The sequence below is a fragment of the Solea senegalensis genome, linkage group LG18 (assembly GCF_019176455.1).
Source record: "Solea senegalensis isolate Sse05_10M linkage group LG18, IFAPA_SoseM_1, whole genome shotgun sequence".
In the NCBI taxonomy this organism is placed as follows: domain Eukaryota; kingdom Metazoa; phylum Chordata; class Actinopteri; order Pleuronectiformes; family Soleidae; genus Solea; species Solea senegalensis.
The window spans coordinates 9,852,526-9,868,871 of record NC_058041.1 but is presented as its reverse complement, the minus strand read 5'-3'; the positions used below and the strand labels follow the sequence as shown (position 1 = coordinate 9,868,871).

Below are 16,346 nucleotides of genomic sequence, written 5' to 3'. Positions count from 1 at the left end.
TTAGTAGAAGCTGATAATTATTGTCAGGAGCTACCGTTCATCCATAGGGCAACGTAAAAAAAAAAGTTGACCTCCTTCATACTTCATTTGTCAGGTTCATAGAACATGATGTTGAGGGAGGGAAAAAGACCAAAACCAAAGCCCGAATTGCTTCACTAAACTCTAAAAAAGGTCAAAATGACTTACACAGACATTGTTTGTTCTTTCAAATGTGTGGTTTTTATTTGATAATACTGAATTACTTTTTTTTTTTTGTCCTCCGCCCGGACTTACACAAAGCATCAAACACATGCACAGTCCTCTATTCACACAAGGTACCCATGTCTCATTTGTCTCCAAAAAAGGATTACACTCTCTCTCTCTCACTCTCACGTTATCCCAGCGCAAGAGGACCTTCTCAAACCCAACACTACAGCTACAGACATCGTAGACACAGACAGCAAAAACACACAAAAAAATGATGACAAGGTATAATAATAACACTGAAAAAAATACAAAGTAATGGAAAATGGAAAGAGTTTACTTTTAAATTATGCCTCTAATACTCCATTATATATATACTTTTTTTTGTTAATGTAGCTTGAGGTGTATAAAACTGCACTGTAAACTTTGATTGAGTAACTTGCTTGTTCTAGGACGGCGATAAAGCTTTTATTATTAACTGCGAGGAGCGGAGAGGACGAGTCAAAGCGGACAGTAAGCGGGTAAAGACGTTACTAGTGGTGAGATGAAATGTCTGTGGGGAATATATTGGCAAACCATGAGACTGCAATCGACAGAAAACACAAAGACACTGAAATAACTTCCCAAAAAGAAAACCTCTTCTTGTTTCTCCTTCGCACATCAAAGATCCCTCATACATCCGCACCTCTCGTTCGCCACTCTTCCATTTTTCCAACTCTTTCACTGCAAGTACTGTTTCACCGGTGTTTGCCAAAGGCAGCAAGAATAAGATTGTGTGAGTCTGAATATGGATCACTGAAAAAGCATTTAAAAAAAATAAACAATAGGCTAAATCTGCACCTGAGGTGGATCTGTCAGTCTGTCTGTCCGTCTGGGCAAAAGATAATACTGTCACATCAGAGTGTTTAGGCTCTTGTCTTTACTGGAACTCATCCTCAAAAAAGTGCAAATCTAGTTCTAACGCAGTAAATAATAATAATTATCAAGTAAGAACAAAAGTATATGCATAGGTACTGTACAGCTCCAACAAGGGAGAGAGGTGTAGATGTGACGAAGAAGAAGAAAGGAGGAGGAGAGGAATTTGGGCGTTTTCTGGTTGAACTGTGGGGCAGTGAAGTCTTTTTCTTTTTGTTGTTGTTGTTTTTTTGTTTTTTAACCTCACAGGCAGGTTTAAATTTGGAGCGTTCATCTTCACACAGCATAGACTGGTCCAGTGAGGCCTGCGACAGTCGCAGGCTGCTGTTAAAATTCACTACAAGAAAAACACGTCAAAAGAAAAAAAATCAGTCATGCAAGATGAATTGTGAAGGAAGAAAGAAAAAATGGATCGATCAAACATGCTGCGCGGCGCCCGATGTCACTGGTGGCCAAACAGTTCCCAGCAGAAAAGATGAGAGAAGCAGTAACTTAAAAGTGTTCGGAGAAAGGGAGACAATCGTGTCAAAAAAGGCAACTTGGAATTTTGGCTTTGGAATAAAATGGAGAATGAGGTAATAAAAGTAGAAACACGATGGGTAACGGATGATCATCCGTAGATAGGGATTGGTTTTGGAGTCTGAGAGCAGAGCTGTTTAAGAGCTTTGCCGGGCAGGAAGTGCTCTGTCTCAACGAGAATTTATATCCTCCTGACGCCAGCCTCAGGAGGACGTTACATCATCACTTGACCAGTCTATGTCTCATGATGCTTCTTTTTTTTTCTTTTCTTAAATTTGTTTCAACATAGTCGCTGTGTCTGAGAACAACCTCGACCTCGAGAGGCTAAAGATTGTTTTCAGAGCAGCAGATATTTAAGTCACATTAACTTTCCTTCGATATCAAAAATCACTTTTGCCTGATGCCGTTACATTTCATTTCAATGGAATTGTTTACATTTATTTTCGTCAGGCTGTGCAGTGGGCAGTCAGACGTGCCGAGCGACTTTAAGGGTCCTCGGTGTCCAGGAACTCCTTCTTAGGCAGTGCAACACCACGGTACCAGGAGCAGGAGCCGTCCGCCCTCTTCACGCAGGCGTAGTGGTTGGCCTGGCGTCCGTGCACCTGCTTCTCGATCATCAGGTCTGTCCACAGACACTCCTCGGGTGCTGAGATCTCACAAGGCAGAGAGGGGCAGCGCACAATCTGCAGAAACACACTGATCAATCTCCCCATAATCTGAGTGTGTGTGTGTGTAACCTAATCAGGGATGTAATTCTAAACCAGGGGTCTGCAACCTGCGGCTCTTCGGCCCCTCTGCAGCGGCTCCTTGTAGCTTTGAAAAGTGAACACCTCTTATATAGACATTAAGGTAGTGTTTTAATACGTTGTGCGTCACATTCAATGTCTACATCAAATGCAATATTAAAAAGCCTTGACAGAGTTGTGTGTGAAATATAGGAAGCAATTAAAATATTCATTTCAAAGAGGGTTACTTTTTATTTCATTCATTTGCCACAAACAATGGAAGGGCTAGGTCTATATAATTCTGTTGGGTATAAACAGCAATGAAATACACATAAACAGTTTTTCTTTTTGTAGTTCTTAAATTTCATAAATGCAACAAACTATCATTTCTTTAGTATATACTGTATGTATTAAAAGCTTTATACAGGTTATTATCTTCATTTTATTTGGGTGAGAGGGGGCAAAAATGGCTCTTTTCATACTAAAGGCTGCAAACCCCTGCTCTAAACCATATCATTATACTCTATGCTACTTTTATGTGTCAGTACAAAACTTAGGTATTTAGTGTGGACACAAGAAATCAATTCTTTTGAGTTTTTTTGAGAAAAATAGGAAGAGACACTTGAAAAACACATTTTTAATTTTTTGTTACTGTCTATAGAATGAATCATGAACAAACTACATATAATTGACAATATTATGATTTAAAGGAATAGACCTTTTTTAAAAATACATTTGTAGATTCACATTCTTGCTAAAAGTTATATGAGAGGATTGGTGCCACGCTCATATCTGTGTCAAGAGAAAGTAGTTTAGCCTAGCACTGAGCTAAACTGGCCGTGTCTAAAAGTAACAAAATCCTCCTATTGGTATTTTTAAAGCTCAATGAAACTTGAGTCTGTCATTTGTTTTTATCAGCTCAGTCTGAACAAAATGACTGGTTGCGTTTGTCATGACATTTGTGTGGATTAGAAACACTGGATTTCTTTCTTTCAACTTGTCGAAAATAGGGTTTGTTTAGGTAATGTTCATGCATTGTTTAAACAAAGAGTTTTAATATCAAAAGTTAATCTTTAATTGTAAGTCAACATCGACCCAAAGGCGTTTTATCATGACCATGTTTTTCTCCATATCAACCAGCCCTAAAAAAGTGTTTAGAGACACGGAACTTGCTTTATCTTTAAACAATACATTATGTTTTATTTGTCTATTCTGTACAAAAGCAACAGCATAAAAACAATGTTTTCTTAAGTGCTTATTGGACGGTTCAGTGGCTTCCTGAGAAACAGTTTAGGAGGTGCACGTATATAAAAAGATTGTTTGTTGTTCTAGCTGTTGTTCTGGCTCATGTCTCGTCTTGTTTAATCTGTTATGTCTGGTTTCAAGCGGCAGGAGGGAAATAACTGCAGCCCTCTCTTTTTTTCTCCCCCTCTTTTTTATGCAACTCTTGAAGTCAAACCACGCAACGCAGGCCTCCGCCTCCCGCTGCCTTCCTTACCTTGCATTCACAGCCCATCTGGTAGCGCTGGCTGAGGCTCTTCTTCTGGGTCGCGCTCAAGGAGTCCCAGAGCATGATATAATCACACAGGGTCACATGCATGCTCCCACTGGCCTCGGCCTTGCCTGTAAAGAAACAGCACATATATGGTGGCGTCACGGCGACAGATGAAGGATCACACATGCAGAAGAGCAACCGGTCATGGTAATTGCTCAAAAAGGACACACACTGTCAGATTTCTGGGTAAAACTGATTGAGTGTTACTTCTCAGACCTGCAGGCTTCAACACAGGACACATGTCCTTGTGAAATGCTGCCGTGCGCGTCTCGAGCACGAGCTGCACCAGACTAAACAACAAGACATTTCACGTCGAGTTTATCTGCTGAGGCTGCGTCCTCTTCGCTTCAGCACAATCTGTCCGCAAGAGCAACTCTCGACTTGTTGAAGTCTTTACTGTGCAGTGTGTCCTCGCACATAGCACCGAGTGACACAGTTCACCGACACTCAGCCAACTGTAAGGGTGAATCATTGTAAAACAGAAGCCCCAGTCAGCAGAAACTTAACTTTCTTTCCCCCTGCTCAAGTGCTACTTTTTGGGAAAATAAAAACACGGAGTCAGAGAGAGGAAAGGAAATGCTGGCTTCAGCAGTTCCTCTCCTTACAACTATATGTAATTAGGGGTGAGTGTTTGCGGGAGCATCTCTGTCTGCGATGGGGAAACCAGAGCACACATGACATCATGATCCTCTGTGTCTCCTCTTCTCCCTGTACTCTGTCTGTATGTCTGCTGCTGCTGACTTCACTCACAACACTGCTCAGATTTAGCATGCAAACATACACACACACACACACACACACACACATCAAAGGAATAGTTCATAAACTCATTCACTCTCTGATGGACAGTTCAACAAAGGGCACATGATCCATTTAAATCTGATCGTGTGAGACAAACCCAAGCCAAGCCAAGCTAAGCTAAGCTAAGATAAACTAAGCTAAGCTAAGCTAAGCTAGCCGCAGCTTCATATCTAATTCTGAATGTTTGCTTTAAAAAGGTCCAGTGTGTAACATTTAGTACCACCAATAAGTGTGTGTTTTAAGTGCATAATCACTTTCATTTGGTTTTCATAGCCCTTGAAAAAGCCTTTTATATGTACTTTGGCAAGGGCCTTGCTTTACGGAGGCCGCTATCTTTCGGCGCCATGTTCATACAGCAGCCAGACCAGAACCAAACCAGTCGAAACTTAATCTGCGAACAAAAAAATCACGATATCCTGGGAAAGGAAGGGACTGGGACCTTTCTGTGTGGAGTTTGCATCATGTTCTCCCCATGTCTGCGTGAGTTTCCCCCGGGCTCTCCAGTTTCCTCCCACCATCAAAACATGTAAAAATGTTAGACACATCCAGTCAAAAAAAGTACCATACCGAACCGCTTGGTTGAAACACGGCTTTACAGTCTGTTGTCTCACCATTAGATGTCACTAATTCTTCCACACTGGACCTTTAAAACTACTGTAATATAACAACTCATTAACCTCTACTTTATGAGCAAAAAACAATGAAAACAACACTGATATTATTAGCTTTGATGTTATATTTATGAATAACTTATCTAGTTCTGCATTAATTGATTACAGCGTCTTTATTTGTCCAAGTTAAAATAATTAAACACTGGTGTGAAAGTTTATGGCTTTGCAGAAATAAAAAAAAAAACACAGCCTAGTGAGATTACATTCCAGACTGTTGAGAGAGAAATGTTTTATTTTCATTTCACCGGCATCTCACCTTGAGCTGGGAGAACAAGCAGGGTGTACATTCACATCTACAGAGAGCCCGGGATGACAGACAAGGTCACTCCCAGTCTCCACAGTTCAGTCGGGAGCGTGTTATTACCCATAATAACATAAACAGTAACTCCTGCAGTGCATAAAATGTCTATCCATCTTCATGTTTGTTTGCCTGGATGTTTACATCCACAGGCCAATATGAGATTATCTGTCTGTACGTGAAACCCTGAGGATTTCTTATCAGTGTGTCTGTCTGTTCTGTTTGTATGTTGACGTAAGACAGAAATCATGATCTTCAGTGTGCTTGTGCCATTTGCTTCCACAAGTTATTTTACATGCCCAGCCATAAAAATAGGCAGTTTAGATTAACAGTCTTCCTACTACAGGTAAGTGTCACACCTGCTAATTTGGTGCACAATGACAGTGATACAGACCTGAGATCAGGTACTCCTTCTTGCCAGTGGCATCCAGGGTGACGCCACAGACAGCGGACACAGGAGCTGTGAAGACAGTCTCGATGTCCTGGTCTGGACCCTTGAACATCTGGAATAAGACAATGTAGGGAAGAGTTCAAAGATCAGAAAGAAGGAGGCTGGAGCTGAGCATAAAACTCTTCAGACTACATCATCATGATACACACCTTAATCTGTTTGACCTCATACTGGATCCTCTTGATGGGGTTTCCATAGATATCATTCCCTGTGTCCACTTCTCTCTCCCCCACCACCTTTGCTCGAATCACTGTCCCGGAAACAGAACAACACAGCGTCACATCTCTGCTGCAATAACTCTTAATCAGTCAGCGGATTATTTTCTTAATTAGTCTGGATCTTACTACATACATATCCAAGCATTTTTTAAGATCAGCAATCAAAGACACACAAATATTCAATTCACAATAAATTCAAAACTGAGAAAAGGGTGACATCTTTAGATTTAAATGTCTGAAGCAAAATCTAATGACTAACCACTGCAGCTCTAAATGTAAACTCAGTAAGCAGATAACAAATATAGGCTACAACAAATGCCAATCACAAACTGGTTCCAATTCTCTTTTTGTCCAACACAAACCATAAAATCAAAAAATCTTGACTTGACTTGACTGGTTAGAGACAAAGAAAAGAAGATGTGACCTTCTATTCTGAACACAAGCAGATGGATTCTGTGTAAATCAATTAACTATTTGATTTATTAACTGAAGTTAGTCGTGACTGCAGTTTAAGAGAAATCTGAAGGCCAAATATTTGATGGTTTGACAACTTTAAATGTGACAGTTTCTCTACATCATACTTAAAAACTAAACCTCAACAGATATATATATATAATGCAATTAAAAACCATGAACCTGTTGACGTCTGGATTCAGACTCACACAGAAAATAAAAGATTGTGTTAATTATGTATTCCTTTATTTATTTATTTTTTAGCTGGGTATGAGATGTTTTAGATGTTTGGTTGTACAAAACAAGACAATTAATCACAGTGATTGGTGTGATTGTCATTTTTCAGTCTTTTGATGTTGTCTAGGAAAACTAGAATAATAGAAAAATAGAATCAGATGATCAAAGTATGTCCTTTAGTTTTTAGATTTATGCTGCTTACAGACAAATCATCACAAATCAACTGCGACACCATCATAATGTGATTCCACCACTAATGAATCATCGGCCAGGCCTCAGATTCTTATCCACCACCGCCCTGGCTAACAGAGTAGTCACATCAGACAGTAGCCAAAGCATGTGCACACACAACACGTAAACACACAGCACTGACAACCTAACTGCAGGTTTACACTGCACCTCGGATTATAACACAAATGTTCCTGCTTCCATAAGCAACCAGGAAACTGTCAACACACCAGAATAAAAGAATAAAAATTAAATTTTGCCGGAAGTATATGCCTGTCTGTGTGTGTATTTGTATTTGTAGGATCAGTAATCGTCATGGGAGCCAAAACCTGATCCTCATGACATAGCCTCATGCGGTGAGGTTAAAGTTATGGTAACCAGTTAATGTCAAATGAATGGGATCAATGCAGCGTCCTAAGACGAATAGCTATGTGTGTACATGTCTTTAGTAAGCTGCCTGGACCAACTGTCAAGCAAACCTGTCTTTGTGAAGACATTTTGGCTGGTCCACTCGATTTAAACAGGATTTTTTGAGGATTAAGATCTGGTTTAAGGGTTAGGGTTAGAATTAGGGTTAGGCATATAGTTGTGATGGTTAAGGATAGGGTTAGGGGTTAGGGAATGCATTATGTCTAGCAGTGTCCACACAAAGAATGCAGAACCAGCATGTGTGTGTGTGTGTGTGTGTGGTGTGTTTTAATGACCTGACTGACTACATCAAGCTTCAGCTATGCTTATGTCATTTATTCAGAATGGAAAATATGAGCAATTGAGAAAAAAAAAACATAAAATAAGCAGGAACAGAGGATACGCAGATACACACACACCACTGCTGTTGCTCTTACACCCTTGGGGCTTTATGGCTTGGAGCAGACACAAATATGGGAGTTCATGGCTCCCAAGAGTTAACAACATTTCTAGTCTCTTTTTACCTTTAACATTCTATTAACCTTGTCCAAAACCCACCCATTTCTTGAGACTAAACTATATATATATATATATATACACATTATGTATATATATATGTATATATAAATATATATATATACATATATATATATATATATATACACATATATATATATATACTGTATATATATCCGAAACAAGTGCAAGATCAAAATGTATATTTGATAAATAAATTATTTACCTGACCAATGAAGCTGCAACTAACAATCATGTTCATTGATTGACTACAGGTGTGGTTGCAATACACAATGTGTGTACATTATACATAAGATAAATAAAATATAAGAAATGACATCATAGGCCTAGACAACAAACAATAAAACATACAATAAAATACTAATACTAATAACTACTAATACTAATAATAGAAAGTATTAACAAAAGAAACAAACACAAATGAAAGTCATAAAATAAAACTATAAAAGATAAAAACCAATGTCTCATACTGGGTTGAAAGCCAAAGAGTAAAAATGGGTTTTAAGATGTATATAGTATTGAATATTTGTTTGATTTTGTGTAATTGACTGATTACTTGTTCAAACACTAGAAGCATGGTGCACATAGACTCTGGGTTTAGTTCATCAGATTTTCCTTAGCAGTTAATCATTTAAGAGCCATATTATTATTTTGGGAATGGGCAGAGGTCAAAACAGCAAAAATAAAATGTGGACACTGGTGTTTTCCACCATCTATTCCATGATAATCTGAGAGGAGGAGACTTTGCTTGAATCTTCTCACTCAAGGTCCAATTTGACCTTTTACTGTTACTGTTTACGCATGTAAACAACTGAGTGAAACTGCTATGCTGTTAAGTTTGAAGGCAAACTGGAAAGGATTCTGCGGGATTCATCAGTAAACATGGTGTAATGCTAACGTCAGCTACAAAACAACATGCAAAAACTCACACCTTTTAAATCCACTCTGGCAGAGCTAACATCATCCAGCTGTTTCTATTCTTAAACACTCAAATCATCAGGAAAAAAAGGTAAAGAGTATCCATCAGACTCTTTTCAAACACCCTACAAAACAGTTTGATTTATTTTCAATGGATAAATCTGAGGTTTTCAAAGTCCAATTGCTGACAGCTGACTACTGCAGATAACTATGACCTGGATGACCAAGAACTTTTACAGACATAAATCTGAGGTTTGGGCCTTTGAGGCTTTGTTTCTCTGGATGTATAAACCCATTTTCCATAAAGGGAGTCTGCACAGACAGATTATATATTTACAGGATGAGATAAAGATTCGATAAGACGGCTGTTGAATTTCGAGAGAAAAACTCTTAAAACGTCCAGGTACTTTTTTTATGAACTCTGACTCAGAAGAGAAACCAATGTCAGCTGCACACAAGCAAACCTCTGCATTTTAGGTTCCACTCAGATGCTTATGCAAATACACAGCAGCAGCCAGAGTACACACACAAACACACACACACACACACACACATGCAGCAGTATACCTGGCTGGCACTCTCTCCTGCATTCCTCTCAGTTTTTCCACTCTCATTTCCTGGCCTCATTCTGAGCCACAAACTAATGAGCCAAGAATCAGCAGCAGGGCACAATAGTGAAGGGGGGGAAATGACCGTTATTCACGATGCATTACTATTAAGGCAGATTGTCAGTCTACGTTTGCCGTTGTAGACATGTTTACTTCTCAGTGCCCTGCAATAAGGCCGGCTGGGACTGACCCTGCGCAGTCTTAACAACAGCTTGTTGCGGAGGCTGCAAACTACATAGGGTGTGTGGTGCTTAGTAGCACAGCTACCCCGGAGGCTGCAGGCGGCCAGGTTTCACTGCAGAGTGATCCTCAAGTCGTACGATCACACTGCAGACAATCAGCAGTCAGGACAGGAGCCCCCTCCACAAACCGCAGAGTGACCAACATTCCGACTAGGACGGCGCTTAATGACTTATACATGCGCATCAGCTGCACTACGCAATGTTTTCCATGCAAACCCCATATGAACACACACACACACACACACACACACACACACACACCACATCACATACCCCCACCACCCCATGCAGTCCACCCATGTACCCCCACCCCATGCAGTCCACCGCATGACTACTCATTTCTTTTTTTCTTACTCCAATGACCACCAAATCATCCCCGACTTTCCTAGTGTGGTTTGCTCAGCTCCAGGCGTATGTGGGCTTTCTTCTGCTTAAGCCGTCATTTGGACCGAGGGGCGACTCGCCCTCAAACACTACTCATGACCTCTGTATGAGGACCTGCGCAGCAAAGAAGAACGCTCAAGATGATAATGGACACTGGAGCTGCTGCTTTTTCTCTCAGGGAGGTTGTAGATGTACATGTCAGCAGAAGACGAATAGGAGACGTCGTGTTTCAGTGGTGGAGTAGGTCGACCACCATCTGAAAGGTTTGGGGTTCTACTTGCCAATGTGTCCTGTCTCATATATTCAGCCCCTTGTAGTGCTCTCACATCCAGCTCTACACGCTTTAGGTAGCAGACACGTCGCTTTCCATTACTCATAGTTCCTCCTCAACATGCGTGTGGTCATCATAGCACGGCTGCATGAAACTGCCATCACGTCGCTTTATACACGCGACACAAACACACAAACTAGTGGCGAGCATAGCAGTTCTTTTTGGTGTACTGAATGGTTCAAATCAGTTAATTAAAAAGATTTGTTCACCGAATCACGATGGACGGCAGCTCTGTCGCTAAATACACCTCTTCTGTTTCAAGTCTTTTGATCTACACTGTGGCATTGTTCAATTTGATTCCTGTGTCAGACGTCGCACTCATGACTCTTCCAGTAACGACAGTCTCTCACGAATCAAAAGAGCAGCAGGTACCAGGTTCTATCGCTAATGGAAAAGCAAGAAAAACGGAACTGAGCCAAGCCGTGCTGGAACTGTATAGTGGAAAAGCGCCGTAAGTGTTGTTCACAGCAGTTAAGCAGAAACGGAAGTTCCACCGTTGTACGTCATCAACGACTGGCATTGCTCAACGCACAACGTGAGCTAAAGTAAGTAAGTGAACATGACAATGGAGACATGATGGATTGCATTGAGCTTCTGCGAGCCGGAATTTATGGGACGCCCACATTTTGAAAGGTTTTGTCTCTTCCGGGGGAAAACCACATGCTCTTTGTTTCTTTTATTTTCGCCAGTATGCTGTCCTTCCGGCCATATGGTTGGTGTAGCAGTTAGCACGTTTGTCTCTGTTTGTGACCCGCTTGGAACAAGGGCCTTTCTAAATTCATACTTTTTAAATTTTCTCCCTGTGTGTGTGTGTGTGTGTGTGTGTGTGGGTTCTCCAGTTTCCTCCCACAGTCCAAAAACATACAATATGGGATTAGGCAAATTGGACACTCCAAATTGACCATAGGTGTGTGAGTGTGAGAGTGAATGGTAGTTTGTCTTTATATGTGTCCCTGTGATGGACTGGCAAACTGTCCAGGGTGTGACCCCACTTTTCGCCCTAGCTGAGATTAGCGCCAACACCACCCATGACCCTCATGTGGAGGATAAAGCTAAGGCTAGAAGGTGAGTGAGTGTTGTCCTTCCTCTTCGTCTCATCTACAGCTTACATTGACAAACCCACAAATTACGGAACAAGTATTTTTTTGGTTCCAGTTGGGAAACTAACACTTCAGCAAATGCTCTAGAGCTAAAAACAAACTTTCCAATGCTAAATTCTTATACATAGCATCTATAAACACATTCTGGCTGAAATAAAATGATTCAGCTGTGTCTATTCTCAAACACTGATATCAGAAAGTGTGTAAAAAAAAAAAAGTGGAGTTTCCATCAGGCTCTTGGGAGGTTTTGGTTTTCTCATGATGTACGCATGACAAAAACATGTCTACTTTTCCATAAATGGAGACATGGGGACTCAGTGTGCATGTGTTGTTGCATGTCCTCTGCTGTTGTTCTGCAGACAGCACGGTGACACCGGTCTTCCACACCAGCCAGTCTCAGGACAGTCAGAGTGGGAAGTTCCCCTTTGTGGGCAACAGATTTATATGAAAAGAAGATGTTTGTCCCTCTACGTGTGTGAGCATGCGTGTGTATGGTAGGTGCATGACGTTTGCCAATTTTTATGGCCTGTGGTCTGACCTGGAGCATCATTTAGGCTGAACAACAGAAGGTGACACACACACATACACTCATGCTGCTGGTTTCTGTGTGTACAGTACAGTACAGTACAGTATGTGTGTGTGGATGAAGAGGGGGCTCCTATTTCACCAAAACAAACAGTCGGCCACATGAGCCCTACACAAGGTCACTTTGTTGTTGCCCACACGCACATTCTGGGCAACCAGTCAGCCAGCACTGCTCTTTTCAAGGCTGCAAACCTCGTTTGATCCCCGCCTGTCCTCTCCACAGCCCTGCCTTCACCTCTTCCTCTGCAGTGGGTGTTTCTCCGAGAAGATTGGGCTTCTCAGATCCACCAAAGCTGTGGTTTTCACCCTCAGATCCGCCCTGAAATCATCGCCGGACAATGGCATCAGCCACTGTTGCCTTTTATTGGTCTGTACGGCCTTTGATGTGCATCACTACCCCCACCTCCCCTCTGCGTGAACTGCTGACAAAGCCTTTTTTTTTTTTTTGTTAAATCACGCACCCTTTAAAAAACAACATGAGCACACAGTAAAAAAATCAGGTCAGGCTGCAGGTCTCTCTGTCGGGGCGGGGGCATTGAGGTAGAGGAAGATTGGAAGAAGAACAAGAACAAGAACAGGAACTTTGAAATGTGGTGAAGAAATGTGTTGACGAATAATTGAAGGTCAACTTGGGGGTGTGCGCTAAAGAAGAAAGAAGTTGAAACTGTGACTTCAGAAGATTGAGATTGGGAACTTCAAACTGTGGAGGACAGCATTGCACCTCTTAGTGTACAGCCTGTCGCAACTTATTGGAAGAGGAAGAAACTTACACACAAAAACAAGTTCAGGAGAATCTGCTTAAGTTGTTTTAATCGTATTGGCTTTGTGCCCAATTTCAAAACGTCATCCTTATGTTTTCATGTATACAACCAATACACTGCGCAGACTGTTGTCTATTAGCTTTATGACAACTTTTATCCATTTCTTTAGTCACCCTAACTTGGTTTTTAGTGATCGTATCCATTGTAATGTATACTTATTTCAATAAAGCTTTATTTTTTAGAAAAGGTTTGTTCACTGCGTGCATGTTTTTCCCGCTTTTGGTGGTGGTGGTAGCGGTGGGGGGCGGGGGTTTGAGATGTTTCTTGAAACAATGTTTACGGAAAACTTTTTAAAGACCGAAAAACCAAAAAAAAAAATCCTCCTCTCTGGGAAATTTCTGTTTCCATGCAGATAAGGCCTCACATACACCTCCACTGTGAGACTCACTGTCTCACAGAGAGCTGCCACCTCAACGAGTGGTTGAGTCACACCTGAAAAATAGACCTGTCATTTTGCAATACATTACACACTGCCCACAAACACACACACACACACACGCACATATGCAGACACTGAGGCACATGAGAGAAGGAAGAACAGATGCAGAGAGAAGAAGAAGAGTGTGGTCTTCAGCGTTCTCATTCTCAAGGATACCATGCATATTTTAACTTTGACCGTGACTTTTATTGGTTTCTCCCCTGAAACGCCCTGAACTGACAGCCAGATGTCACTGTGTGTGTGTGTGTGTCTGTGTGAGAGAGAGAGAGAGAGAGAGAGAGAGAAATGGGAGAGAGAGAGAGTCTACCATGCATGGCAGTGGGGCGTGCATGTTGTCTGTGAAAGTGTGTGTCCCTGTGTTACACCGGAGCAAAGTTGGGAAAATCCCAGCAGCATTCCTGCAATTCCTCCCAGCACCACCCTCACAGGAAGAAACAGGGCAGGAATGGAAATTAATAAAAAAAAGAGAGAGAGGGAGAGAGAAAGAAGGAAAGCTCTAGATGTGACATATTCTGTGGTTGAGATTCAAATCCCCTTCCCCTCCCCTAAGTAAAATTTCTCTTCACTCTCTCCATCCCTTGTCCTCCTCTCTGCTCTTTCCCTCCTTGTCTCTTTTCCTGTCTTGTGCCACGTTGCCCTGCAAAAGCCAGGAGACACTGCTGCTGCTGCTGCTACTGCTGCTGCTGCTACCGTCGCTGCTGCTGCTGCTGAGGAGGGTGAAGTCTGGTAAACACACACTCTGCTCAAGAGCAGAAGCGTTATATAGATAATGATGGTGGCAGACTCCTTCCATCCTGAATATTACACAGTGCACTTACACCCTGGCATGACATGCAACGGTATAGTTGTGGATTTCAAAAAAGGCCCATAACTGTGATGTCACAGAGGAATCAGGAGGAGATAATAACCATACATGTGTCATATTAACACCATGTTATGTTACAGTGATGATTATGGACACTGTCCATCAAAATGACCATGTGTTTGTCCATTCAAAGTTTTCCATTTTCACCCAATGGGTCCCTGACATGGATGACAAGTGAGAAATAAAATAACAATAATAGTGAAAATAATAATGTTGTGTGTAGACTGAAATGTAATATATGTAAACTGTATGGGCCATGGCCTTGTGGAGCAACAGCCTCCACCTTGAGGTTTTCCAGCAGCTTCTTACTGCCCATTCAGCTGCAGCACACATCACTGTGGCTCAGTCATCAGTGCTGGAGGCTGGCGCAACATCACGGGCCAAGTAAACAACAACAACAACAACAACAGCAGCAGCAGCAGCAGCAGCAGCAACAGCAGCAGTCAGTCAGTCAGTCCTCGGTGCTGTACTCACCTACATCGGCGTTGCAGAACGCCTGTTGCGGATGCACCGGAGCGCAGCTGCAAGCCTCCGCCAGCTCCTCCGCCCTCCACAGGAGCAGCAGCGCCAGCGTGCACAGAACGCCGTTCACTGAAAACGGCATTTTTGGTAAACACTGGTGTGGTGATGTCTGTCTTCTGTCTCTTTGTCGCTGCGCAGATCAAATTCGTTGCAGTGAGGATCCAGCAGCAGCAGCAGCAGCAGTAACAGCGTCTCCCCCTCCTGTTTTTTTTTCTTCTTCTTCTTTTTCCTGGCGACGTCAACAACAGCGGAGTGTCCGCGCGCTAAGCTCCGGGACTGAGGTGAGGTGACACGGATGAGCTCGGTGAGTCTTGGTCCTACTCTTGCCAGAGTCAGCTGATGTGTGTCTTCACTGGAGTGTTTTCCTCACTGAGGTCGAGGCGGTTTTATAAAGCGGCCCGTGTGACCACTCCTCCCGCTGTTGACGGCCTGAGCCTGTAGAGGGCGCTGTGTCCTGCGTCTGCAGGGCCACTCTAGGCCCCGGACACTGAGGTGTAAAGAGTAACCATTACCTTTTCGTTTTTATTACTTTCTCTTTTTATCTACTTGAAAGAAATTAACCACTTATAATATCTACTAATATATAGCACTTTAGCAACGTACTTTGTGTACTATTTCTGTACATATTGTATAATTTATCAAATTAAATGTTTTTAAACACATCAATTTTTTGATATGGTTAGGGTGGGTTAGGGTTATGTACACATGCTGCTGCCATTTCTTTTTATATATGCAGTGCTATGTGCACCAAAATGGCAATAAATCTTCTTTGCAATTAAATGTTTGAGAGCATGTTACAAACATTAGGAATACGTAATAAATTAAGACTTAAATTAATAATAAATTAAGTCTCAAAGTCTTGCCTGTTAATCATAGAATCAGAGTCTATATTTTCAGAGGCCTCAAACAAGTTTGTATCCCAGACTAAAAAGAAAAATGAGGGCTCAGAAGAAAAGACAACAGTGGTTAAAAACAGTGGTGGTGAATTGAGTTCTTTACTCATGTTGAATGTGTTGTACGTAGTTTTAACTGTGAAGTTGTTGTAGTTTAATTTCACGTTACATGATGCCCAATACACATGTGCCATGTTTTTCTGTGTCTTCCTGTGAATGCGGTGTCACTCAGTAGCCCGAAATGTTCATTTGCACAGCACTTTCAATCCCAGCTGACATAGGGCAAAAGGCGGGGTACACTCCGGACAGGTCGCCAGTCCATCACAGGGCCACATATAGAGACAAACAACCATCCACATCCATGTCACACTCACACCCTACAGTCAGTGTCGAGGGTCATATTTGCATAATCCCAAAATCTGCATGTTTTTGGACTGTG

The 16,346-nt window shown here is 41.8% G+C and overlaps 1 protein-coding gene across 2 annotated transcripts; it reads right to left on the bottom strand.

Annotated features, from left to right (window-relative positions):
• Positions 1-379: 379 nt before the first annotated feature.
• timp2a (TIMP metallopeptidase inhibitor 2a) lies at positions 380-15,391 on the bottom strand. Of its 2 annotated transcripts, XR_006358192.1 has the most exons (6): positions 14,967-15,391; positions 6,268-6,368; positions 6,062-6,170; positions 3,841-3,965; positions 2,053-2,300; positions 380-1,435 (listed from the first exon to the last, which is right to left on the bottom strand). XR_006358192.1 is itself a non-coding variant. In XM_044013102.1 (5 exons), exons 1-5 carry the CDS (start codon positions 15,094-15,096, stop codon positions 2,103-2,105), a joined length of 663 nt encoding a protein of 220 aa, XP_043869037.1. In that variant the 5' UTR covers positions 15,097-15,391; the 3' UTR covers positions 380-2,102. The 2 variants fall into 2 exon arrangements, 1 of the variants encoding a protein (XP_043869037.1); XM_044013102.1 differs by having other exon boundaries at positions 380-2,300.
• Positions 15,392-16,346: the final 955 nt, after the last annotated feature.